Source organism: Botrytis byssoidea (assembly GCF_014898295.1).
Source record: "Botrytis byssoidea strain MUCL 94 chromosome Unknown BBYS_012, whole genome shotgun sequence".
NCBI classification, from domain to species: Eukaryota; Fungi; Ascomycota; class Leotiomycetes; order Helotiales; family Sclerotiniaceae; genus Botrytis; species Botrytis byssoidea.
In genome coordinates, this window is record NW_024065853.1 from 469,499 (window position 1) to 495,378 (window position 25,880).

A 25,880-nucleotide genomic window follows, 5' to 3' on the forward strand; every position below is an offset into this window, starting at 1 on the left:
ATGTATATCGTGCTATGCAAGTTGAGTAGTTGACTCAAGCTGGCCGATATCCAAGATCTTCGTCTACGGAATACATGAGTTTACTTCATCGATATTGGTTGAACGGAACTCCTGAATGGGAGAAAATATCCAATATCATAGATGTCTCTTTATGTCACGATACCACCGTATCTTGCATAGCTACGTACAGCTTCATTATATGTTATCAGACCTTTCACAATCTTTAAATACTATGGACAACTCATCTGTACCAGAGATCACTTTCACACACCTTCCATTCGTATCCCGGATACTAGAATTACTTGATACCACTTCCAACATACACCAAGAATATCATTGATGAATATCATTGATGAATATCATTGATGAATATCATTGATGAATATCATATACCCCAATGTTTCTTTGAACCTATTATTTTCTTGTCCGCATACCGAGAAATAGAAGCCCACAGAAGAACTTGTTTGGATACATGTCACTATACCCAAAAGGTAGTTGTAGGACAAAATGTTTGCAATTCCTCAATATACATTCACACAGTCGTAAAAGCCACTTACTCTTTCGGCCTTAAACAGAGAGCTATATGCGAAGTGTAGTAGCGACACCTCCCAGTACAATCAACATTTGACTGAAGCAATAAGGAAAACTCCTATACCTCCCTGCATGAGACGATGTTATTCGATCGACCATATGTGTAGTCACTTTATACTCCTACGCCTACCTCGTAGAAACATCACCACCCTCGTGTTCCCTTCAGCAAGAGAATAGGCAAAGTATCGAACAACAGAGAACTTAATCCAAACTATCGTACATGCTCATCTCGGTACCGCGGGTGACGGGTAACATCTCGAACTCGAACAATTTCGGATGAGATGGATATATCTTGGGGATTCGGCTTTTCCGGGGCGGTTTCACGGGGAGGAGTGGGTATAACAAGGTGGTGGGGAGTTCAGCATCGTTTCTGGTAGGTAGGAAACAAACGCACCCGTCTGAGCTCGGTGCAATGCAAGCACGCAAGGTTGAGCAACAGTTGGTGATAGCTAGGGTTGAGGATGTGATTGCTGAATAACTTTGCGGCGATGACCGCTTTTCATAGGTGGATCCCTAGATGAATACAGGAGTTGATATACCCAGTAGATATGTAATCTGCGAAGTATAATGAATACTCATCAGTGTTATCCCAACACCGAGGCTCTCCTCGAGTAGACATGCCTCTTCGAATAACCTTTGTAGAAATTGCCTCAGAAGCTGACCAAGCCAGACAATGCTATCCGTGCTAGCTACCTGTGTAGGTATCTGTTAGTCATTCTTATCCCGATCTCTTTGTAAAGCCAAAGCCAAATTCTGGCAGAGAGGGGTTGAACATTTTGAAACGATTCAAGTTAGATAATCCCTCTTTGATTGGAGCCGAGTGCATTGTGCATGGTACCTGGAGGCTTGCACGAAGGAGAGGAGATAACAGTCGCAAGCAAGCATTGGCACATAATACAGACCAGCTACAAAATGTTGAGTATGGATGGATGGGGATGCACAGAGATTGTATCAAACCGAAGCAATCTGAAGTTTGTGTCTCAATCGTCTCAATCGATCAATCTATCAATCTGCAATAACTCCGTGCCTACCTTGCACATCGTAGTTTGATTGCTTCTTGCCTACTTATTAGCATTTGCTGGGTTCCGGTATATCAAAGCGTAGGGGGCGGGGCTTTGCGCATATCTCGAGCCATCATCCCGCTACCTATCTCTGATCTCTGACCTCTGATCTCTGACTCCTCCCTCCAGCCGATATTATAAAATTCACTAATCCACCGGACATCGAAAAGTCTTAATTCTGATTTATTACTTACCAATCTATTTAACCTGACAATATTCATATTTTATCCCTTCGAAAATTAAACATCCCCATCAAAGTCCTATAAAATCAGAGACAACGGCGTACTCCATTCTTTGTCGGACTCTGCAAAGAGCGACTGCTAGAAATATCTTCAACTCATCGCGATTCCTTCGCAATCGATCCCTGCTATTCCGAAATTCGTCATCTAGACTTTGCTCTTCACCCAAAATCTCGAGAGTCTTTTCCACTTTTCCTCCAAATAACAACATACAACCTCCAAATCACCATTTGAAAATGACTGCCAACCCTGCCGCCCAGGTTATTCCTGCGCAAACTCTCGACAATTACACCTTCCCAACCGATCGCCTAAGACTCACTCAAAACCATCCCGAGAAGACTCCCTTAGTATTGGTAGCATGTGGCAGTTTCTCACCTATAACCTACCTTCATTTGCGAATGATGGAGATGGCTGCCGATTATTGCAAGTTTAATACAGAGTTTGAACTCCTTAGTGGTTACTTCTCACCTGTATCCAATTTTTATAAGAAGGCAGGTCTGGCAAGTTCGGAACACCGGTAAGTCTCAAATTTCACATTATGTTCATACATGTAGCTAACACCTGCAGACTCAACATGTGCGAATTGGCTGTACAATCATCAAATTGGCTTATGGTGGATCCTTGGGAGGCCTTACAAACAGAATATACCCCGACTGCCCTCGTACTCGACCATGTCGAGCATGAAATAAACAAAGTTATGGGCGGTGCTATACGACCGGATGGATCCCGAGTACCTGTCCGCATTGCTCTATTGGCTGGAGCTGATCTTATCGAAACGATGAGTATTCCAGGAGTTTGGAGTGAGGCTGATCTTCAACATATTTTGGGACAATATGGTACTTTCATTGTCGAACGTACCGGCACGGACATTGAGGACGCTCTTGCAAGTCTCGAACAATACAAACGCAACATCTACGTCATCCAACAACTTGTCACAAATGATATTAGTAGCACAAAGATTAGACTTTTCTTAAGGAAAGAGATGAGTGTACAGTATTTGTTACCCGCTCCAGTCATCGAGTACATCGAAGAACATCACCTTTACGAAGAGGATGGTGCATCATCCATTAGCGCAGGCAAATCCAAGACAGCAGAAGGGTCAGGCCGGGCGTCACCTGCAGTGGGAGATTCAAAGCTCAAGAATTAAGGAGGAAATTCATGATTGCGGAACGACTAGAGCGACAAGAACGAGTTATGATTATACGAACCAGTTACAACTGGAAAGTCATTCTTTCAGCCAGATAAACATATAATCTGGCTCTCATATCTGCGGCTTAACTTTCCAGGAACACTGGCAAAGACCGATTTCATGCATGTTAAAAATTCGATTGGATACCGATTTGGGATAAGGCGGGCATTTGAGCACTTCAGCCGGAGTTTAAGGAGCGTGTTTGGGATACGGTTTAATTTATCTTTTTACAGATTCTAGATGACTGGCAATTCGTGCCATCGACAGCATAATGTTATGAAGGACATATAGAATGAGTCTATAGAGCTCCATTACCAGCTTTACCAAACTTTGACCATTAGCATTGTCTCTCAACAGCGTGTTTAATCATACGTTTTGATGAGAAACCTTTGACATGAATTTGATGTGTAAAACGAAGCAATCTTTGAAAATATAGCAACCTACAAATCCGCATCAATGTGTAGATGGAAAGTCACAGACTCAACTGCTCGATTATGTAAACGGGTGAGAGAGTACCTTATGAATTTGTTGGCCATTGTGAAACAAGGATTCAAATGATACGCGAAGCTCTACGCCACATAGAACGACGAGCTAGAACTATGACAGCATTGGTTGGTGGCTGGGACGCATCTACAGTAAGACAACAATCATCAAGTAATTCCAACACAACAATACAATATCAAATCAATAATTTAATTATCGATCGTTACCCTAAATCAATAACTAAGTCATTGATTTGACATCTACTTTCATACTGCAAACCGTTCTCTGTGTACACTTACTCCATCCGATTCGCCTGTGTATCATCGACTCTCGGTCTTCGTATATCGCGACGCTGGGCGGCGCATGTAAACAGACTCAGTGATGCGGCATTCCTTCACTTTAGTCGGAATTCTCACTGCTGCTTTCGCAGCAGGCGAAGGGTTTACACCGAAACACGAAGCTGGAAGATGTTCGATAAGGGGCAGCTGTGGGAAGGATAGTTGGTTTGGTCCTGAGCTCCCTTGTCCGGATAACGGGCTTGCAAGGGAACCGGATCATGATGTGAGGAAACAACTGGTCGAGCTATGCGGTCCGAAATGGAGTACGGGGCCTGTTTGTTGTGAGGGAAGTCAGGTATGTGGCAATCCTTGAAATGGGTCGGGACTTTGCTGATGGCTTCGCAGATAGATGCTCTTGCAGATCAGATCAAGAAGGCGAACCCAATTATATCCTCTTGCCCGGCATGCAAGGAGAATTTTTACAACACTTTTTGTACATTTACATGCTCTCCAGATCAATCTCTCTTCCTGAACGTAACGGAAACACAGAAGAAGGGCGATAAATACATCGTCAAGGAGCTAGACCAACTCATCTCTGATGATTATGGGTCGGGTTTCTTTGATAGCTGCAAAGATGTTAAGTTTGGACCAACAAATTCCAATGCCATGGAATTTATTGGAGGAGGAGCAAAGAACTACTCTTCATTCTTGGCTTTCCTAGGACACAAATCTTTACTAGGCTCGCCATTTCAGATTAACTTTCCAGACCCTAGCAAATATTCGGAGAAAGGGATGGATCCATTACCTATGGTACCCAAGAAGTGTAACGACGAAGACCCAAACTTCCGATGTTCTTGTGTGGACTGTCCCGCAGTCTGCCCGGCTTTGCCAGAAGTTTCAAAGTCTGGGTCATGCCATGTTGGATTGCTGCCATGTCTTTCTTTCGCAGCTATCTTCACATACAGCATGGTACTACTTTTGATCGCCGTTGCTGTGTTTGGTCACATAGCTTGGGCTAAGCATACCAAAAGACGTAATGAAAGATTACGACTTTTGGAAGATGTTGCCCCAAGTGATGATGATGATGAAGGTGACATGATCCACAATAGAGCCATGTATGACCGACCTCAAAGAACTTATTGGATTAATACGGTCTGTGATACTGCATTCAGTCGTCTGGGCTTCACAGCTGCAAGATTTCCAGCTATCACTATTGTAACAAGCATAATCATAGTTGGAATTTTGAGTTTAGGTTGGACAAAATTTGAGATTGAACAGAATCCTGCACGTCTGTGGGTCAGCCCATCATCCTCTGCTGCCCAAGAGAAAGCTTATTTCGATTCGAATTTTGGACCATTTTATCGTGCCGAGCAAGTATTCTTGGTCAACGATACTAACCCATCAGGTCCTGGTCCTGTTATGAGTTACGATACGTTGAAATGGTGGCTTGAAGCTGAAGACCGAATTAGAGGGCTAACTGGAAAACAAACTGGTACCAAATTCAGTGATGTATGCGTGAAGCCCACTGGTGATGCTTGTGTCGTTCAATCTGTAGGAGGTTACTTGAACGACGATATTTCCAGTGTAGGCCCGGATACATGGGAGCAAACCATTCGATCCTGTGCTGAATCACCCGTGAATTGCCGTCCTGCTTTTGGTCAACCGTTAGATCCTAAGATGATCTTTGGTGATTGGCAAGAATCTGGTGATGTTATTGATGCTACTGCCCTCATTATCACTTGGGTAGTGAGAAATGATGATGAAGGGTCTTCTCAAGTCGAACATGCTATGGATTGGGAGGCATCCCTTCGAGATGAGTTGTTACGCTTGCAGGTCGAAGCAAGCGAACGTGGTTTAAGACTTTCTTTCTCGACTGAGATAAGTCTCGAGCAAGAACTTAATAAATCCACCAACACTGATGCAAAAATTGTCGTCATTAGTTACATCATCATGTTCTTCTACGCATCTTTAGCTCTTGGCTCGACAACCATTTCATTCCAAACATTAATGCACAATCCAGCCAGCTCTTTGGTCCAATCTAAGTTCTCACTAGGAGTAGTGGGTATTATGATTGTGCTGATGTCTATCTCAGCCTCAATTGGTCTATTCTCCTTTGCAGGCGTCAAGGTTACGCTTATCATTGCCGAGGTTATCCCATTCATCGTTCTTGCAGTTGGTGTCGATAACATCTTTTTGATTGTACACGAATTTGAAAGAGTTAATACTAGCCATCCTGATGAAGTGGTTGAGCATCGTATTGCCAAAGCACTTGGAAGAATGGGTCCATCAATTCTTCTCTCAGCATCTACTGAGACTATTGCATTTGCCCTTGGAGCTTTTGTTGGTATGCCGGCAGTTCGAAACTTTGCAATTTATGCTGCAGGCGCAGTATTCATCAATGCTGTTCTACAAATCACCATGTTTGTTTCTATTCTCAGTCTCAATCAACGACGTGTTGAGGATCGTCGTGTAGATTGCGTTCCTTGCATCCAGATCAAAACTGCGGGAGTTCACCTTGGAAATGGCAACGGCAATTCTTACTCGAGATTTTACGAAGGTTCTGATGAGGGTTTCCTTCAAAAGTTTATCCGCAAGACTTATGCCCCAACTTTGCTTGGTCGTAAAGTAAAGACCGCTGTCATCGTTGTCTTTCTTGGAATATTCGCCGCTGCGGTTGCATTAATGCCTGAAGTCGCTTTAGGTTTAGATCAACGTGTGGCAATTCCAGACGGATCATATCTCATTCCATACTTCAATGACTTGTACGCTTACTTTGATTCGGGACCACCAGTATATTTCGTTACTCGGGAGTTGAATGTCACCGAACGCAGCCATCAACAACAGCTATGCTCTCGCTTCACAACATGCGAAACAGAATCCCTTACCAATATTTTGGAGTCCGAAAGAAAGAGGCCAGAAGTTTCCTACATCGCAGCTACTCCTGCTAGCTGGATCGACGACTATCTCCGTTGGCTCGATCCTTCATTAGACTCTTGTTGTGTTGAAGGTCGTTCAGCTTGCTTCGAACATCGTGATCCAGCATGGAATATTACCTTGCATGGTATGCCCGAAGGTCAAGAATTTATTCATTACCTAGAAAAATGGATCGCTTCTCCCACTGATGATGACTGTCCTCTTGGCGGTCAGGCTGCATATGGAAACGCCTTAGTTATTGATGTAGAAAGAGATACCATTCCAGCAAGTCACTTCCGCACGAGTCACACACCACTCCACAGCCAAGAAGATTTCATTGCCGCTTATGCCTCTGCTCGTCGAATCGCAGATGGTATGAGTGAAAAGTCTGGTCTAGAAGTCTTCCCCTACAGTGTCTACTACATATTCTTCGATCAATACACCACAATTATCAGTCTCACAGCAACTCTCCTCTGTTCCGCTTTGGTACTCATTCTATTCATCTCTTCAATTCTTCTTGGATCTCTCAAAACAGGCGCAGTAGTCACAGTAACAGTGATAATGATAGTCACCGATATTATCGGTACAATGGCTGTTTTCAACGTCTCTCTCAACGCAGTCAGTCTCGTCAACCTCATCATCTGCGTCGGTATCGGCGTGGAATTCTGCGCCCATATCGCCCGCGCATTCATGTTCCCCTCGCGCTCAGTTATGGAAAAGGCCAAAAACAAGTTCCGCGATAAGGACGCGCGCGCTTGGACCGCTCTTGTAAATGTAGGTGGCTCAGTCTTCAGCGGTATCACGATTACGAAACTGGTAGGTGTCACGGTGCTGGCGTTTACGAGGAGTAAAATCTTTGAGATTTATTATTTCAGAATTTGGCTTGCGTTAGTCATTTTTGCGGCGTTGCATGCGTTGGTTTTCTTGCCTGTGGCGCTTAGTTTAGCGGGCGGAGAGGGCTATAGAGATAGTGGTGATGAAGGGGGATTGGAGGAGGATTTGGCGGAAAGAAGATATAGAGCGCTTTTGCCGGATGATGAGAGTGATGATGAGTATTAGATTCGGGATCAATGGATGACGCAATGGAGGTGGATGCTTCATGCATCGTGGATCATATCATAGACTCGAAGCTGGGGTTGGAGTCGGAGTCGGAGTTGGAGAGATGTAGCAGAGAAGATAAATTTGTCATAAATACATGAGAGAACGTTTTCGTGAGGGGGTGGATGATACATATCTGTATGTATGGCGTATGGGGATTTGATGAAGTGTTCAGGGGTTCGGTGAGGAGATTGTGGGAGGGAGAAATGGAGGGATGGTAATGAGCTTGCCTGATTGGGCTATTACTAGTATACATACATGTATAGAAGGGAAGACGAATGTTAGGATGGATGGAAGGATCGGTGGGTAGGTACACAGCGTAATAATCGAGATCATAGCAATCAGAAATCAGGAATCAGTAACGAAATCTATTCTCCACTCGCAGTACCTGTTTACCTATTTTTTGATGCGCTGGTGTTTTGTGAGATGCTGAGATGTATTTTATATATGTAGGAATATGCATAACACAAGTCTAAACATCATACTAGCTATCGATCTATATCTATTTATATCTATCCCCATTTCAGTCCATTCCAATCCATTTTTGAAATGTAAAAGTGTAAGAGTGTATCTATATATATATATCTAAAAAGAAAGAATGTTTCTAGAATCTATAAACGGTGTTAGGTTTGGAGATGAGATTTGGATTTGAATTTTTCCGTGAGCTTCGTGAGCTATGATGATTTGTGGATGTGTATGAATGAGCGGATGATGATGAGTAGATGAGTGTGTATAGAATGGAAGGGTGCATGGACGGGTATATAGATTTACTACTAGATACCTACCTAGGTATATGTGATAGAAGGATGGAACAATCAAAGCAATGAATCAAATGAATTAAAAAAGGAAGTAGAAAATTTAAGAAAGTGAGAATCGCAAACTATACCATCTAATACATAGGTACCTAACTATTTTTTCCACAAATATGTCATCATAATCATAATTATTATTATATTCAACAGTCTAGGGCTATTTATTCTCTCTCCCTTCCCCTCACCCCCCATTGTAAGATTACCTGTGAGCGAGTGAGCGGACTTCTGCAATTCGTCACTCATCTCTTCGTTAAAAAAATGAATAAAAATTAGACGTGGAATCTCCCCGGTGAGGGTGAGTAGGTTCGATTGTATATATCATATCAAGTACCTACCCAGGTCTTTGAGTATCTCCCTCTCTTCCACGCGAAACTTCTCCCAGTGCTGAGTTATTGATGGGTTTCATGAATCATGCGGCGAGATCATCGATTCATCGCTTGAAGAATCAAGTACAATAAAACACATCAAACTATAGTAAAATCCTTGAATTCATTTCTCTGTCTATTTATCTATCTTTTCATTACCGAGTTCTATACAGTAGATGCTTACTCAAGAAACTTTTGACTGATGAGTCCATATATCTACCACCCTACCAATTATTGTTTCCCCGACTCAGAGTTTATAACCTAGAGATTTATTCTCTTCAGATTGTTTCCCATCTTCGCAACTCCCTTCCTTCCCAAAACACAAATCAACACAATTCAATCCTTCACCTCTCCATCTACATCTCCACCCTCATCTACCCCACGCAATCCAAAAACCCCCTTCCCCACCCAAATCTCCTCGTCATTCTCCTCCCTATACACCTCAACATAACCGGATCAACTTTCGCCACCGGATGCGGTCTATGAAAATTGATTTTCCCGCTACGGTTTGCGAATATTCTCTCTCCATCCTCCTCCATATTTCCTTCTCCCGGTCCCTCAAACTCCCTCTCAAATTCCACTGAACTACCCCCTTTATTCCGCGCACAAAATCCCATGTCAGACATACTATGTACGAAAAGATCCCATTCGATACTCTTTGTGGATGCGTCTTCGGCGGTGCAGGGATACAGATGAGAAAGCATTTCATAAGCGCGTTTCGTGACGAAAATTTTGGGGGGTGGGGAGGGAGAGATAGTTGCGTTTTCTAAGTGGTTGGCGAGGTCTTGGAGATTGGTTGGGGAGGGATGAGTACTGTTACAGGGGCGAGTTTTATCTTTTGCTTTTGTTTGGGTTGGGAGGGTTGAAGTTGAATCTTCCGTGCCCCAAGTTGTTTGTGTTGGTGTTTTGGCATATTTCTGGTTCTTTTGACTGTTGTTGTTGTCCTGGTTCCATTCGATCTGGGCTAGTAGCTGCTGTTACTCGGCCTGGGTGGCACTTAGGTATTCTTGAGTAGTGGTGGCACTGATATACTCAATCTCTTCAATTGCCTCGTCTTCGGTAAAACCATTCTGTTTCCAAACCATCAAACTGTCCTTCCTGATGCCCTGCCAGAATGCTTCCAGTGCTTTCCTAGTGTTTTGAGAGTGATTCAACCAAGCCATGTCCTTTCACCAGTGAGGGCTTTAACCTCGTGGAAATTCTTGAGAAAAGCTTTTCCTAGCTTGGTACAAGCGTCATTAGTAAAATGACTTTTGACATTAAAGGCCCTCCAAGTTTTTCGCTTTCTGACTGTAGCACCTCATCCAAAGTTCTAGGTCTACTTAGGGGTCGATGTAAACGAATGGCAGCCAACATTTCATGAGAAGTTGCTAGATCTGAGAGGAGATTTGATAAGACCTCGTCTAGGCGAGACTTTTCTTTGATATTGCTTTTAGCCAGGTGATCCTCTAAAATCGAAAATAACAATGCATGATCTATGGATACTTCTTTTGGCCATGTGTTTTGCTTTTGTTGAATGTCCGGTCTGGCTTGCAGTTGAAATAGACAATAATCTAAAGGATCGTTTTCGAACATATGTTTTGCATCTGAAAGTAGGCCATCTTTCCGTCGCCACTCGATGATATCAGGTCCTTGCTTTTGGGCCTCTCTTTTTGCTAGATAACGATGAGAGAATCCAGGCTGTTGTGGGGTTGTGCTTCCAAGAAGAGCGCCACGACGGTTAACGTCATTCACCACCAAGAGTCTGAATAGCAAAAGTTAGTGTCAATTACTTCGAAATTAATGCCGATAAAAGAAAATTCTAATTCGCTTACTCCAATGCGCTCAACGCTTTGTCATATCTTGACGGAAGATCTTCGCCTTGTGCAATATTGTCTCGAAATCGATCATGAATTGATTTGACACGTTCGCATTCATTCTTTACCCAGCCCCACCTCCAGCATGATTCGATGGCTTGAAGGATTCTGCGTACAACCAGCCAACTAGCTCCAGTATCTCTTGTCAACTCATAGGAAGCCAAAGATGATCAATGGTTGCGTCTAATCGCGTTTGTGCTAAAGAGATCAGGTTGGCGAGAAGAAACGATGGGGGGTGATGAGAATGCTTGATTGGTATAAGGTGATCACAATTCCGCGAAATTACTATGCCTAAATCCCATTGAAACCATAGAAATCCACTTTTCCACTGCAAGTGGCGTGTTTTTATCGATTCCTTGGAGTATGCCGTCAACAACTTTCCGAAGTGATGTCACCAGATAGGCTTGAGCTTCGAGAAAAAGGCGTGCCCTGGGGAACCTAAGAATATCCCTCTATGTGCCGGGCCAGCTTTCCAGTCTACCACCTCCCCGTACCTGAGACCATACATCGCAATACATTTGGCAGAAAAGTCAACGTCGAAGTGTGGACACAGAAAAGGACTATATATTTGTCGTGAATCGAACGAAGCCCAGTCCTGAGGAGCATACGCCGTTCGATTATGCAGCAAGGCAAAAAGAACAGCGGGGTTAGTTTTGAGGACTTCTAAATCCAACCAATTTAGGAGGAGGTGATTGCGAGTTTCGAGAGAGCGCAGTTCCATTTGACCATCGCTATTAATGGGCGGGATCTCTTTGCCTTCAGGGGTGAAACCATGACGTGGGATGATCCACCTCTTCTTGCACAAATTTGGAATGGCTTCAAGTAGCAGCGCCTGACGTTTGTCTTGACTCTTCTTCTTCCATCGACTAACAATGATATTCCCATACTTCGCGAGGCTATCCATTAAATATTCGCGATCTCGTTGTATAACGTTGATGTATGAAGCAGCAATTTGTTTGGCTTCATCGCTGGAAAGTGAGCGTCGATAAAACCAGCCAGGATGCATTTGCTCTTCGCATGTATAGTAGCCTTGTTCACAATCGGCACAAGTACCTGCAGCATTGGAAATTTAGTAATAGTCCTACAAGATAGTGCTCTCGAGTGAGGCGAATTTGAAATTTGAGCCGCACTGAGAAGAGAAGACAAAATAATCACACAGGATTTGAGATGGAATGTATGAACTCAGAAAAAAGTACTTGCTCTTACTCACATGGCGGGCTGCAGATAGCTGCTTTGACTTCCTCTGAGTGCATGGCCAGGTTGTGGGAGGTGCTACTAATAAGCAGAACCTCTAATCTTCGATAAGGTGCGTCGATGGCACGGCTGCCATAAAGCCTTGGAAATTTTCGTTGCATCTTTATTGATTCGATATATGAGTGATTGTAGATTTTATCAATTAACCAAATAACCTTCTCTATCTAATTCAAGTAGTTGAAATGACCATTCACAACAGAGCTTTTCGTCTTTGGTGGTTCAGTCCAGAAAATGAGACCAAATACTAATAAGGAATGGAGTTTCTTTTTGAAATGAAAAGTGGTGGGGAAGTTCTCGCGACAATATTGTTGAACCAAATCACTGAGGCAACCACGTGGAGAGTATCTATTCGCCCAAAGCTCGTTGACCTATATTCGTCTAATATGTTTGAGATGGGATATCTCGCGGACGCCTGCGATGGGTTTGACTCAGTATCTCTGTCTTCTAAGAGCTCGCCATCGAAAGTTGCGAGGCGCGGATTTGACCCCATATCAGAGTTCGAGAACAGTACATTAGCGTGATCCCCGAGCCTTTTAAATGATATTGCACAGCATAAGAGAAGAAGGCACCTATGATTCTCGAGTAAGTAAGGTACTGGAGATGAACGATGGAGTAAAGGGACAAGGAGCAATGGTATTGCAGCTTCTCCCCATCAAAAACGTGGGTCTGTAATTGAGGTAGTTGCCTATCACATAACCCAAAATCCAGCGATTGCCAGTTTTTGATACGAATAATACTACAGCGGTGACGGCAAATGTCAAAGTGGAGTTGATGGAAATGCTCAATGTAATCCGAAGCCTCAGTTTGCTTGAAACCTGATGAGAGATTTGACTGTGGGATATCGGGTTGATTGATTCGAATACCGAGTGGTTATCAGGACCTTCCAAATTATCACCTACACAGAGAATTTAGACATGTGGGGGTGTAAGCTGCGCGGGTTTCGATGATATATTCCGCGGAGCCAAGAATCAAAGACTTGAATCTATTGAACACGTTTATGATAGCCCTTTCCAAGACTTGGGAAAGAAAGAATGATTGTTGGAAAACATCAAGGAAGATAACGATTGAGTTAATCTCCGTGGATTGCTCAGCAACTTCGCTCACACTGTCTTCACAAGGGGAGAGTGGTGCCTTGAGGATTCGACTCGAGGAGAATGTTTATGGCGATGTTTCAAGGGTCCTGTGAGATAGAATAGATAAAACCATCATACTAGAGGTGTACGGCGTGTATCTCTTGCGCAGTGAACTATCCAAATCAACATCTAATCGAGATGGGATCTATTTTGAATCTTCCGCGCCACATATGCATCAACCTCACACAAGATGGTCACTACCAGCTATCGAATGCAATCATCTCGCCCGTCATGGATTGCCCGGTCTATGGGGCAAACATACACCATTGTGCATTGTAAATGAACAAGTGTTTGAAGATCAATGACAAAAAGGAAAATCATGTCAATCTAGACAACTTGTCCATTGATGAAGATATACTCTGAATGTCTGTGGGAGTGAAGGGTTGTAAGCGTATTGTGAAAGACAGCACGCATGAATTGAGTTTGACCAGGAAAGCCGTGGAAGTTCTGTTAGTTCTTAAGTTTCATATCCCACATATAATGTTGCCACTGTATCAATCGGCATCATTCTATTATTGGAAGGTGCTTCTCCTCTCATTGAAGTAGTTGCGATGTTCGTCATCCCTACGCTTGATATGATGGTGAATGCACGGACTCATGGAATTCATGAGAAGACTCTGATTTGGTTCATACCAGAAGATACATGGAGATACTCTCGTTGTCTATTATACGGTAGATTATTATGATAACGAAGCTGGAGAGTATTCGAGAGAGATTTCTAAAGTTGTCATCGACATCAAAGTCTCAAGGTCTCGATGTTGCATGAATCCATGCCGTCACTCAGTCAATTTTGCTTATTAATATTTCACCCCTATATAGCGTCTCCTCGCTGATAAGATAGCCAGTCAGCCAGCTTCGATATGTGGTGCCCTTTGATTTCTCGGCTCATGACTTCGTCATCGTTCGAAATCCCACCACTTCATTCTTCCCTTAGTGAGTAGAACAAAAACTTTAATATTACCTATCTACTTGAACTTGAGAAATACCACAGAAAATGTCAATCTCCCATAGAATCATGTTACATATTTATGATTTTGCTTCTCTTACATCTATTTATAACAATTTATTTCCAACAGAATCTCCCTGAATATTGGTTTGAGTGAAAGAAAAAGAAAGAAAGAGTTTATTGATAGAAAAAAGAGTGAATTGTGTTGTGTCTGCATACGGAATTGGAAGAGAAGAACCAGCATCGAAATTTGCTTTGCATTGCCGCAATTATGGTGAATACTCAAGAGCTTCTGGCTCAAATGGAGGTATGTAATTCTTGAATTCATTCACTATCTCAATTCATTTTGACTTTTCTATTTTTTGTGTTGTATGCGTTGTTGACAAATTACATAGTCAGAATATTGTCCCCCACTCGATAACAGTACATTTCGTGCAATAATTGCAGATTACGATCTTTCCGATAAAGAGCAAATTGAGGCTGCGCGCATGGTTTTAGACATGATAAGGAAAGATGCAGAGTTTGAAGAAGCTACTGGCTTCGATCCTAGTGGAACTTGGGGCGGAACATACACAAATAGAGGGGAAACTTCAGCAGAGCAAAATTCGCAGAATGGCAATAGCAGAAATGATGATGCGAGCACAAGTAGTAAAAGTGTACCTGGATGGAGTAGTTCTACAGACGATACATTGAGTCGAAGAACGTCTTCAATAGATCTTTTAGAAGGATTGGACTTTCCCGGCAATGAAGATACTTATAAGGGGACCGACTTTACGGATTCTCTTGAGGGAATGGATGTGGATAGTCAAGAGAATTTCTTGCTTGCAACTTTCAAGACTCTGAAGCCTTTTGATGTCAAATATTCCCTAAAGAAGTCCAAAGGAAATGTTAATTTGGCAATCGAGGATTTGCTCAATTTATCCTTCCTCGAGGAAACAGGATCGAGGAGACGCGGTATTGAAGCTTTCTCTGAATGTTCCGCATCACCCAAAACCCGCAAACAAAAAGGGAAGAGAAAAGGTCGAAAGACTGAAGCCTCTGAAAGCAGTTCTATTACAGACGACTCGCCCCTTACTGCTGAAGCGAGTAAATGGGAGACGGGTAGAAAAGATGTCGAATTTCTATCTACTAGAACCGGCTTACCGATGCAACAAATTACTTCATTGTACCGCAATAATGGAGCATCTGTCAAAGCGACAATCTTATCAATTATCGAAAACTACCCTGCCACTGATATGGAAGAGGAAGACCCAATAATCGAAGTTCAAGCAATGGAGCTAGGGGAAGCTTTTCCTTCAGTGAAGCCCTCCTATATACTCGTTCTCACTCAAATGACATATCCATATACAGCCAATGCACGCGAATTGGCAAATGCACTCATATCGACTCCCGTCTCCAAATCTGGTAAACCAAACCTTCAACTCGAAATTCGACATGCGCCCCTCATTATTGATCCCTCACCTACGGCTTTATCCGCTTCAAAACAATACTCTTTGAACGCCATCTACCCCACCCATTCCACCTCGTCTAATCCTGGTACACCACTCTCCCCCTCCACAGATGCAGGCCCTCACATCAACGCCCGCAACACTGCTTTCCAAAAAGCATCTGCTGCATACAAAAAATCCAGATCTAACCCTCTGATGGGCGGCGCAGCAGCTTATTACTCTCAACAAGGTCGAGATGCCAACGTCCGTGTTAAAGATGCTGAAAGTGCTGCAGCGGACGAATTAGTCATGAGTCAATGCTGGAACGGTGGTATAGATTTACACGGAGTTGGAGTCCGGGACGCAGTGAGAATTGCAAGAGAGAAAGTCACCATGTGGTGGGTCTCAGAGGAACGGAGGAGACTCGGCGGTGGATACATACGAGCGGGACCACAAGAAGGATTTAAAATCGTAACGGGTGTGGGAAATCATAGTGAAGGTGGTAAAGGGAAGTTAGGACCTGCAGTAGCGAGAATGTTGATTAAAGAGGGGTGGAAAGTACAGGTTGGGAGTGGTTCCTTGCTTGTTACGGGGGTAGCGAGGAAGTAGAAATATCCTTGGTAGATATTTTTAGTGGATATGTTTCTTTGGAGGTATAAAAGTAGGCGTACTTGATGGGGTCGTTTGGTCATCAGTTAACGACAAAAGGCGTTTTCAGCGGCTGCGTGGGTGGAGGATGGAGTTTGGATAGCTTCTCAGCGGACATTGTTTTGTTTATGAATATGAGGGTATAAAGTCTATTAACATTTTATGTATAGATAGATTTTATGAGCACCATCAGAGAAGATTAATATACTCACATTTTGTATAAAAGTATCCGAGTAACGATGGTCATGTTGAAGTAGGTGAGCACGATGAGGAGTTTCTGTAAATGCAAATGCTATGCCTCAAGTACCTAGATAGGTATCTATTGTATCTCTCGCTAATGCGTGCTAGTGCTAATGCTAATGTACTCTCAATTCTACAATCATAATCCCATAATCTCATCTATGCAACCACTCCCTTCCTCCCTCTCTCACAAAATACATTTCCAAAATCGTCCATTCCCTCACTTCAAACTACCTATACCCCCTTCAAACTCACGCACATCATACTCCTCTGGATATTCCTCCATCACCGTCCTCAATTCCTCCATCTGACTCTTCAACTCGGGCGTCATCTCTTTATACACATCCTCAAACATACTTTTTATCGGCGGTTTCTTCTCCTTCTCCGCCTCACTCAGTTTCTTCAAAACTTCCTTTTTAATATTCGTCCTTGCTTCGATTTCCTTGGCTTCATCCCATACATTTCTCTTTTCCAAGTACTTCCGCAGCCGCGTGATCGGATTATCTCTGCGTTTCCAATCTTCGACTTCGACGCGCGCACGGTACGCGAAGGAATCATCCGAGGTGCTGTGGTGGGAAATGCGATAGGACATTGCTTCGATGAGGACGGGGCGTCCGCCATCGGTGAGCGCCAGCTCGCGCGCTTTCTTCGTCACTTGGAGCACGGCCCAGATGTCGTTGCCGTCGACGCGAATCGTGTCGATTCCGTAGCCGGTGCCGCGGCTGGCGATGCCGTCGCCGCGGTATTGTTCGAGCGTGGGGGTGGAGATGGCGTACCCGTTGTTGCGGCAGATGAAGATCACGGGACAGGAGCGCGTAGCGGCTATGTTGAGGGCGCCGTGGAAATCTCCTTCTGAGGCGGCTCCTTCGCCAAAATAGCAGGCTACGACTCGGGGAGGGAGAGAGGGATTTTGGAGACGTTGGAGTTTTAATGCGTAGGCTGCTCCTGAGGCATGGGGGATTTGAGTTGCGAGAGGAGAGGAGATAGCGTGCTGTGTTTTGTTAGCTATTTGGATTGTATTCCTTCTCATTTTTCATGACAGGTTTGGGCAATATCAGAAGAAAACTCACAATATTTAACTCCTTACTTCCATAGTGGACAGGCATATTCCTGCCCTTCCCTTTATCCTTCCTATTGGCGAATAACTGACTCATAAACTCCTCCAGCGTATATCCCCTCTGCATAAACACACCCGCCTCTCTATACTGACTGAAAATCACATCGTCCTTCTCCAGCGCTGCCGCCGATCCCACACAAGTACCTTCTTCGCCCTGACTCGGCATGTAAAAGCTCAATCGACCTTGTCGCTGTGCTTCGACCATTATAACATCCATAATAGATACTTTTATCATGTTGAGATACATTTCTAACGCAGCTTCATCGGAGGGGAGAACGGCAGATGGATCGAGAATGTCGCCATCGGGGGACATGGTGCGGTAGGTAGGGATAGCGGTGTAGGTAGAGGGGTGTTCGAAAGAAAGGGAGGAAGTAAATTTACTGTCTACTGCTCCGGGGAAGCGTACTCTATGTTTTTTATTAGCAATTGATGCTCTGTTTCAAATCAATCGAAACTCACCCTGCAGAACCAGGTTTCTGACTTGGTCCCACTGTAGAATGGCATCTTGACGACCATATTCCATGAGTTTTGCTTCTCAAAGAAGATGTAGGTATTCCTCCCCTCTTACTTCCCCACAAAAGACATCCTCCAATTCTCTGTGAATTCATAATTGTTTGCTTATCTGACTTCAGTGATCAATCAACAATCTCACACCTAAATCTCAATATAACATTCCCAAGCAGCAAATTGAATGTTTCCAATAATTGATTCGAAAACATAAAGAAGAAATCTTCAGCATCATTTCAATACCAACCGGTACCTTCTTAAATACAAAACAAAAAGAGCGTCCGGCACAAGAAAGATCAACACAGATACTGGGGACTCCAACCGTGCTAAAACACTGGGGACCAAGGCTGAAATCTGGGGTAATGCCGTCGATAACCGATCCACTCCCATCCCTTGTTCGCTAGCTTCCTTCTTCATCAAACCACTAGCCGGAGAAAAAACTTGGCAAGGCTGACGAGGCGAGAAATTTATCGGAATTTGGAAAGACTTGGGGCACTTTTTGTATTCCCATTGTTTCATAATTCCCGTCTACTTCTTGTACCTACCACGAAATCATAGTCATTTACTTCAAAATGGCTTGTAGATCAGCACTCAGACCTTTAACAAGGTCCGCTAGATCTCAATTCGCTTCGAGATGTTTTTCCACTTCGAGTTCGATACGTCAAGCAGATTCATCCTCGACACAAACATCGTCTGCGGGTGCATCGAATAGTGATAATGGACGAACCACACATTTTGGATTTCAAACTGTGCCGGAGGCGGAGAAGGAAGCTAGAGGTGTGTTCAATGGCTTCGATAATCAATGGAGCAGCGATTAGATTGCATGAACGAAAGCTAATTCGTACATCGTGATGAATAGTCGCGGGAGTCTTCAGTAATGTGGCAGCCTCGTACGATACCATGAATGACTTTATGTCATTGGGGATTCACAGATTATGGAAGTATGTTTATTCTTTTTTACATTCTTTTATTTAATCTAGACAGTCTTTCCACATGTATACATTCCATTTACTAATCCCATCCCCAGAGACCACTTCGTGCGCTCCATTAACCCCGGTTTCACCCCTCCTACCTCCTCTACCTCCTCCCCTCCCCGAGGCTGGAAAATGCTCGACATAGCCGGCGGCACCGGCGACATCGCCTTCCGCCTCCTCGACCACGCAACCAACATCAACAAATCCCCCTCCTCCAGCATAACCATATCCGACATCAACCCTGAGATGCTAGCCGAAGGGCGCAAACGCTCTCTCCAAACCTCCTATGCCCATTCACCGCGTCTCAATTTCCTGCTCGCAAACGCCGAGTCTCTGCCCATGGTACCCTCCAATTCTCTAGATCTCTACACCGTCGCCTTCGGAATCCGTAATTTCACAAATAAAGCCGCGGCGTTGCGGGAAGCGCACCGTGTATTGAAACCCGGTGGACTTTTCGCCTGTTTAGAATTCTCGGATGTGACCAATCCGTTGTTTAATGCCATTTATAAACAATGGAGTTTCTCGGCGATACCATTGATTGGCCAATTGGTGGCGGGAGATAGAGATAGTTATCAGTACTTGGTAGAGAGTATTGAGAAGTTCCCCAAACAGGAGGAATTCAGGGATATGATCAAGGAAGCCGGATTTGTGGTTCCTGGAAAAGGATGGGAGGACTTGACAGGTGGAATTGCAGCAATCCATAAGGGCATTAAACCTCTAGAGAAGTAGACAAGGGAATGACTACATCTGCTACACATCCGCTTCGATGTGGTATTGTCTCTATGAGCTTGAATCATTCCGACTCTCAAGTAAATCATGTTACAAGATCTGTAAAACTCCACCATGTAGAATATATATACACATTGTTGTACGATACCATAAACTGCAAATATCACAATGGAAATTTCAAACACATTTACTAAATTTTAATTGATGTTTTCTATGCGTCTGCAATCATTTGACAACCAAACCCGTTCTGACACCTCGCAACCACCAACCTTTCAATTCTCATGTTTCCCCTATGGAAATTTAAGGCAAAGACTAGAATACATGTGCAGCGCTATTCATAGATTCGTTCGGAATATCTCATTCCATAATGAGATCCATGATATGATGCGACTCAAAGCTACCCGTATCAAAAGTACAGATGCAGAGGAAATAGAACGAGCTAGTAGCCATCATCGCCTGCACACAAATAAAGGTAGGAACCGTGAAGTGTGAGCAAATGTTTTTAACTCCACTCCGGTACCTTAAATATTTTTATGAGGACGAAAAAAAAGCCGAAATAGTAATATGGCTGAGCCTCTGTCAAGATAGATATCTTCTGTTCACAATAAGTGACCGTTTAGAAGATGTACTGTACGAGAAACATGACTTTTTGGTGCGAGAAAATAATGAAAACTGGTGATGTATGATGTCCGATATTATCGTTGATCAAGAGTCACCTCCTGCTGGTGTAGCTGAAGCTAGAGCAGGGGATGCTCCACCTTCCTTATTGAAGCCACCTCGTCCGCCACGTCCCCCTCTGCCTCTTTCATTTCCTCTCCCACGGCTAGATCCACCTCGACCGCCCCGACCGCCTCGACCACCTTCGCTATCGCTAGCACCCCCACTTCCGTAACCACCTCGGGGAGCACTGCTATTTCCACCTCTGCTGCTACCCCAACTGCCGGCACCTCCACGGCTTGAAGAGTAAGACTTTGTATTGTCTCTAGCCTGGAATAACTTTACCAAAGGTCTTGAGCGATCCTCACTGCTGCGTTGTGTGACCTCTGCAGGTAGACGACCTAGAGCATCGTCTCTCTCCTGAGTTGTCTTGAAGACGGCAACCTTGTTGGATGCACCCCATTTATCGACTCGGATAATCTTTGCCTTGTCATCGTCGTGAAACAAATCGCGGACGTGATCTTCCGAGTTTACATTCATAACGAAGAGACCAATAATTTGTTCGGCAGAAGGCTTAGCTGCTGGGGATGAGCTTTCTGTACCATTTGTGGTCGCGGGAGTCTTCTCATCCTCTTTGGCAGATGGTAAGTTAACAACATTGTTTTGAGCTGGTTGTGGTGTGGCAGGCTTGGCTTGGAATGGAGCTGGCGACTCTGCGGTACGTTCAGGACCAGCTGGTGGAGCTCTGCTTTGTTGTTGAGCTTGTCCTCGTTGGCCGAAGGGTTGCGCTGGAGGTTGTGCGGCAGGTGAACGCTGAGCTGGCCCAGTAGGTGGTGCAGAGGATACAAGATTTTGGCTTGATCCAGGTGTTCCAGAGCCGGTCGCAGGTGCTTGTGCTTGTTGCTGTTGGTGACCTGGATGTTGCTTTGCACCTCGATGAGCGAAGTTGAATCCCTGAGCTCGCATTTCGGTACCGATACGCCCATCTTGAACTTCCAAAACCAGCCATCCAAAGGCAGCATCAGCTAAGTTAAAGTTCCACATATTTTTGAAAGCACTTTCGTCAACTTGACCCAAAGTAGCGGCATTAGAACCGCCAACGGGGCCGCCGAATGGGTTACCTCCATGTGCGGTGCTTGGCATCTTCTCTACAATGCCAAGTGCGTTGTTAAGAAGGTTTTGTTGCGCTTCGTTTTGAGAAATGGCCGGTTGAACTTCGCTCTTGACTGTCTCCCATACGTCATTGAAGGAAGCTTTGGATGCTGCGAGCTTACCCCGGTAATGATCCAAGGTAGGGTTGACACTGAATTCGTTGTAGGAGCTTCCGTATCTGAAATGTAGTCCTGCGGATATTGAGAAGTCGGCTTTGAGGGTAACTGAAAGCTGGTTCAAAATACCCTCACGAGCTGGTGACGCATGGGTAATAAATACACGGGTTTCGGTAGGATCATATACACGATTGGCGGTATCTACCAGCTCTCCCATTTGAAGTAATGTAGTCCACATGGTTCCTTGCCCACCAGCAATTGTGGTTCTGCCCTCACCATTATCGAAAAGTTTGTGCATGACAACTGCGCCACCAAGTCCGAGAAGTCTTAACTTAACGCCTCCAATTTCCAAAAGCATTGAGCGTGCCTCATCAATGATGTGTAGTTTGTCAACCTTGTATTCGCCCGATCTGAATTTCTCGAGGACTCGCACATCTTCACATGCACCCCAGACAGTGTAGACTGGTACATCAAGCTTCAGACTGCCATTTAGGAACTGTGGTAATTCGGAAAGTGGAAGGTCGCCAGGACTGAATCTCGACTTTACTGGACCGCCCGGTGCTGCGATTGCCTTTTTCGTAGCTTCTGTGATCAAGGGAGAGTATTGAGCGACATGTTTGAGGGTTCTATTCAATTTTGTTAGTGGATGATGTATAGTGCTGAGCTGGATGCTGAGCTCACTTTTCTGCAATGCGATCGAGAGAGGTGTCATCATAGAAACCGAAATCTCCTGTATGAATAATGTGATCTGCGCGTGCTTGCTTTGCGAGTTCATTGAGTGATCTTAAATTTCCTTTCGAGCTGTCAGCGTTGCCTGAAAAGTCAAATCTTCAGGTCAAGCTCACCTCGTACGTCTGCCACACACAAAACTCTCACACCTCCAGTTTGTATGATTCTACCGTTGTTTGGGAGTAAAGGAGTAGCTCCAGGTGGGATTCCGGTATGACCTGCTACAGCACCATTTGGCATATAAGCTTGGTTATAGCTAGGTTGTTGGGGAGGGAGTCGTTGCTGAAACATTGGATCTGTTAGCCTGGGATGTACTGGAAACTTCTGAAAAACGGAAGAGTAAGTGGGTCGTCTCCCGACAACGGAAGAGCTTGCTAGAGTCATGTTCGATTGAATGAGACAGTAGAGGAGCAGTGGAAGTTGAAAAGAGATTGTACGATTGAAGGATATGTTTGAAATGGTATTCCACTTACAGGATTGGCCATAATTCACAAGATCGTGGTGATTCACAGTTAGATAAGGAAGGCGTAAAGAGGTGAATTATTCTATGCGCTTTCTTTGTCGGAACAAGTAGGTAAGATGGAGAAGATTAATTAACGGAAGTAAAGGAAGGTGGTATGTAGTAAGGGTTTGGTTGAGGAGGTAGGTACCTTTTTTGATGATTGAAGTTGAGTGAATCTCTTTCGCGCGGCTCACAACCAAATTGGAAACCTAAGGAAGACAACATCCCTGCAACCTTCAGCTTGATTTGGGAGCCACACTTTGCTGACATCAAACCTCACTTCGAACGTCACTCCAGCTCCAGACTTCACTTGAGAAAGTTTAATTTCAGCAATTTATAACAGAATTTAAGACGAGACGGTAATTTGTTATTATTTAAATTGTAATTGTTACCTAAGTAGGTAATATTATAATATTGTAGGACGGTTTATTACTTCCATATAATCTTGCATACCTATACTTCTCCGTATACCATTTCAAACCATCACCAGAGCTATGGTCGGCCAGACAGTAAGATTGCAAGAGTGATCAAAGGTTGAACAACCCCCTTCAATGTCTTCACTGCCATTGCTGTTTACCATTTGCCCATATGTATCATCACATAGTAATCCAGAACTATCGATTAGATATGATACATCGGGTGAGCAGGAGCTGGTTATCTTGTTACAGATATCATCATCTCCACTGCATTCATACATTTTTTTAAACGACAAGTGGCATTATAGGTCGAAGGGAACCACTGCCTCAAAACCTCAACATACAATGGGTACTAGGCAGTCACTAACATCACGTGGGTGGGCGTATCATACCTTGGTAATTGCAAGCGCAAGTGAAAACGTGGATTTTCATAACTTATTATTAGAGACATCAAATACCTACCCACCATATATTTCAGGTGGTAAGTGAATGAGGTTAGGTATATACAACTTTCAACAAGAGAGGGAGATCTTTTCACCCCTCTTACCTATTAGCCTTAATGTTTCCTTAGTCCTATCCACTTCAGACACCTGATATCCATTTTGCATGGCTGTGTTATCTGGCAAACGGATATTCACCAATTTTTAGCCTGTGATTCCTTTGCTCCCTTTATATTCTCCGGTCCCTTGTCCAATCCAAGAAATCCAGAAGAAAATGTGTGGCGTGAAGGAGATTGTGGAGAGCATTGTTCACTACATCTCTGCTTCTTTCGTGCTTTCTCCGTATTCAGATGAGGTAGCAAGCTGTACTCAAATTCCTTTATCCGTCCTAGTCACGAATTTGCGCTTATCTTGATCTCTTCGCCCCCGTAGAGGAAACTTTCGGCCAAGATCGATTACCAAACTTCTGTCGATCAAGAAACACCCACTACCTAGGTAGTGCTTCGTTAAACCTCTATTCGCTAAGAGAAGTTTCGAAAATATTAAAGAGTCAAGATACTGGTACTTCTATACTGAAGATAATCTTCACTTCAAAATGTCTGCAACGGTGTCTGAGAAGTCGGATAAGAAGGTCTTTCTTCTTCATCTTTATCTTTGAATACTCGCTGATCGAGTATAGACTTCTTAGCTATGCCATGATTCATACCCACGTTGGAAATGACCTCAAGGATTTCGGTGTGAGAACTTGGGAAGGAGTGACCCCTGTCGAGCCCATAGAATATATTTGGGGGAACATCACGGAACATGACAGATTTCGCAAGCTCATAGTCGACATGATAGTTTAGGAAACGGCTCAAGAACTCAGCCTCTTTGTACCCGATCCCATACCGACTCTCGTTTTGAATGAACTTGACACCACCATGAGAAGACACTTTAGAGCTGCTATTCATAAAACTTGGGTTGCATTAAGCAATCCTTTGTGGAATATCGAAACCTACCTTACAAATGTCGAGAAGGAGGAAGATGATATGCTTATCTAGGCATGTCAGTTGGATTTTGATTTATAGCAGTGCATCCAATGGCCCGAACTAGTGTATCTTTTGTTTCAGGGTCTCCGGAATTCTACCGCAAGATCGAAAACTTTATAATGACACATCTTATCCATCCCCATCCGCATCCTTAAATCAATGTCTAAAATTCGAGTGCCGCAAATATCATCTCATTTCAATGTAACCACACGAACCTCAGTTACATCACAACTTTCTGTGCCTTTGTGGTTCACAACTATCCATTGTTCTATTGGAATTGGAATAATCAAATTTGACGTGCATGTCTACCTGGATGTGCCCCTTTCGATTCTCAATGATAATTGATCTTTAAGTCGTCATCTGGGTGTCTATCAGTATTCATTTATATTCAAAATAAGATATAGATAGGTATTTGAAGCTGATTTGGCATCCAGTGTCAAGGGATGATTTATTGTTCGGTAGCAAGGAGTAGAAGAATCTCGTGAAGTTGCGACAGAGGAGTCTTTGCTTGCAATATCGGAACAAAAAGTCTTGTTTTCTATTGCTTCTTGAATTCTGCACCGGATTTTGCACCGAATAGTGACAAGTCATTGTGCCTGGGTGAAGGATCTTGCGCTTATTAGGAAGTTCTGGCAGCTTGTCTCGAAACTGATACATTCGAGTATTGTCCTATAATGTAGTTGAAGACTGTGTCTCATCCCTTTTTGGAACTTCTATAGTGTCATCAAAAGCCCATCATGCACCTTATTTAAATCTACATCATAGAAACGTCTTAGGCTTCTACGTTTTCTAGGAACTCGCATGACATCACGCACTCTTACACATTCTTACACATTCTCAGATTCTGAGTTGCGCAAAGGATGAACCTATGCTGGTACCTGAATTCAAGATCTTCTCTACTTATTTCTGGAATATATGGCTTTTGAGGAAGGTGAAATTTTGTCGGCTATTGATGAATCTTTGGAATTTGTGGTTCCAAA

At 43.8% G+C, this 25,880-nt stretch overlaps 7 protein-coding genes across 7 annotated transcripts; 4 read left to right on the top strand and 3 right to left on the bottom strand.

The window, feature by feature from the left end:
- Positions 1-2,127: 2,127 nt before the first annotated feature.
- EAE97_006549 (uncharacterized protein) lies at positions 2,128-3,038 on the top strand (the record flags this gene model as incomplete). Its single annotated transcript, XM_038877062.1, has 2 exons — positions 2,128-2,408; positions 2,459-3,038. 2 exons carry the CDS (start codon positions 2,128-2,130, stop codon positions 3,036-3,038), a joined length of 861 nt encoding a protein of 286 aa, XP_038731994.1.
- Positions 3,039-3,629: 591 nt separating this feature from the next.
- On the top strand, positions 3,630-8,256 carry EAE97_006550 (uncharacterized protein). Its single transcript, XM_038877063.1, has 2 exons — positions 3,630-4,196; positions 4,247-8,256. The coding sequence occupies exons 1-2, from the start codon at positions 3,945-3,947 to the stop codon at positions 7,811-7,813; spliced, it is 3,819 nt and encodes a 1,272-aa protein (XP_038731995.1). The 5' UTR covers positions 3,630-3,944; the 3' UTR covers positions 7,814-8,256.
- A 1,750-nt stretch (positions 8,257-10,006) lies between these two features.
- EAE97_006551 (uncharacterized protein) lies at positions 10,007-12,240 on the bottom strand (the record flags this gene model as incomplete). Its single annotated transcript, XM_038877064.1, has 5 exons — positions 10,007-10,160; positions 10,288-10,773; positions 10,844-10,993; positions 11,380-11,938; positions 12,096-12,240. 5 exons carry the CDS (start codon positions 12,238-12,240, stop codon positions 10,007-10,009), a joined length of 1,494 nt encoding a protein of 497 aa, XP_038731996.1.
- A 1,959-nt stretch (positions 12,241-14,199) lies between these two features.
- Positions 14,200-16,506, top strand: EAE97_006552 (uncharacterized protein). Its single transcript, XM_038877065.1, has 2 exons — positions 14,200-14,525; positions 14,614-16,506. Exons 1-2 carry the CDS (start codon positions 14,490-14,492, stop codon positions 16,252-16,254), a joined length of 1,677 nt encoding a protein of 558 aa, XP_038731997.1. The 5' UTR covers positions 14,200-14,489; the 3' UTR covers positions 16,255-16,506.
- A 247-nt stretch (positions 16,507-16,753) lies between these two features.
- On the bottom strand, positions 16,754-18,258 carry EAE97_006553 (uncharacterized protein; the record flags this gene model as incomplete). The annotated part of the gene is made up of 3 exons (XM_038877066.1): positions 16,754-17,524; positions 17,604-18,057; positions 18,110-18,258. The coding sequence occupies 3 exons, from the start codon at positions 18,256-18,258 to the stop codon at positions 16,754-16,756; spliced, it is 1,374 nt and encodes a 457-aa protein (XP_038731998.1).
- Positions 18,259-18,729: 471 nt separating this feature from the next.
- On the top strand, positions 18,730-19,860 carry EAE97_006554 (uncharacterized protein; the record flags this gene model as incomplete). The annotated part of the gene is made up of 3 exons (XM_038877067.1): positions 18,730-18,934; positions 19,017-19,098; positions 19,185-19,860. 3 exons carry the CDS (start codon positions 18,730-18,732, stop codon positions 19,858-19,860), a joined length of 963 nt encoding a protein of 320 aa, XP_038731999.1.
- Positions 19,861-20,565: 705 nt separating this feature from the next.
- Positions 20,566-22,999, bottom strand: EAE97_006555 (uncharacterized protein; the record flags this gene model as incomplete). The annotated part of the gene is made up of 4 exons (XM_038877068.1): positions 20,566-22,411; positions 22,467-22,578; positions 22,631-22,796; positions 22,988-22,999. 4 exons carry the CDS (start codon positions 22,997-22,999, stop codon positions 20,566-20,568), a joined length of 2,136 nt encoding a protein of 711 aa, XP_038732000.1.
- Positions 23,000-25,880: the final 2,881 nt, after the last annotated feature.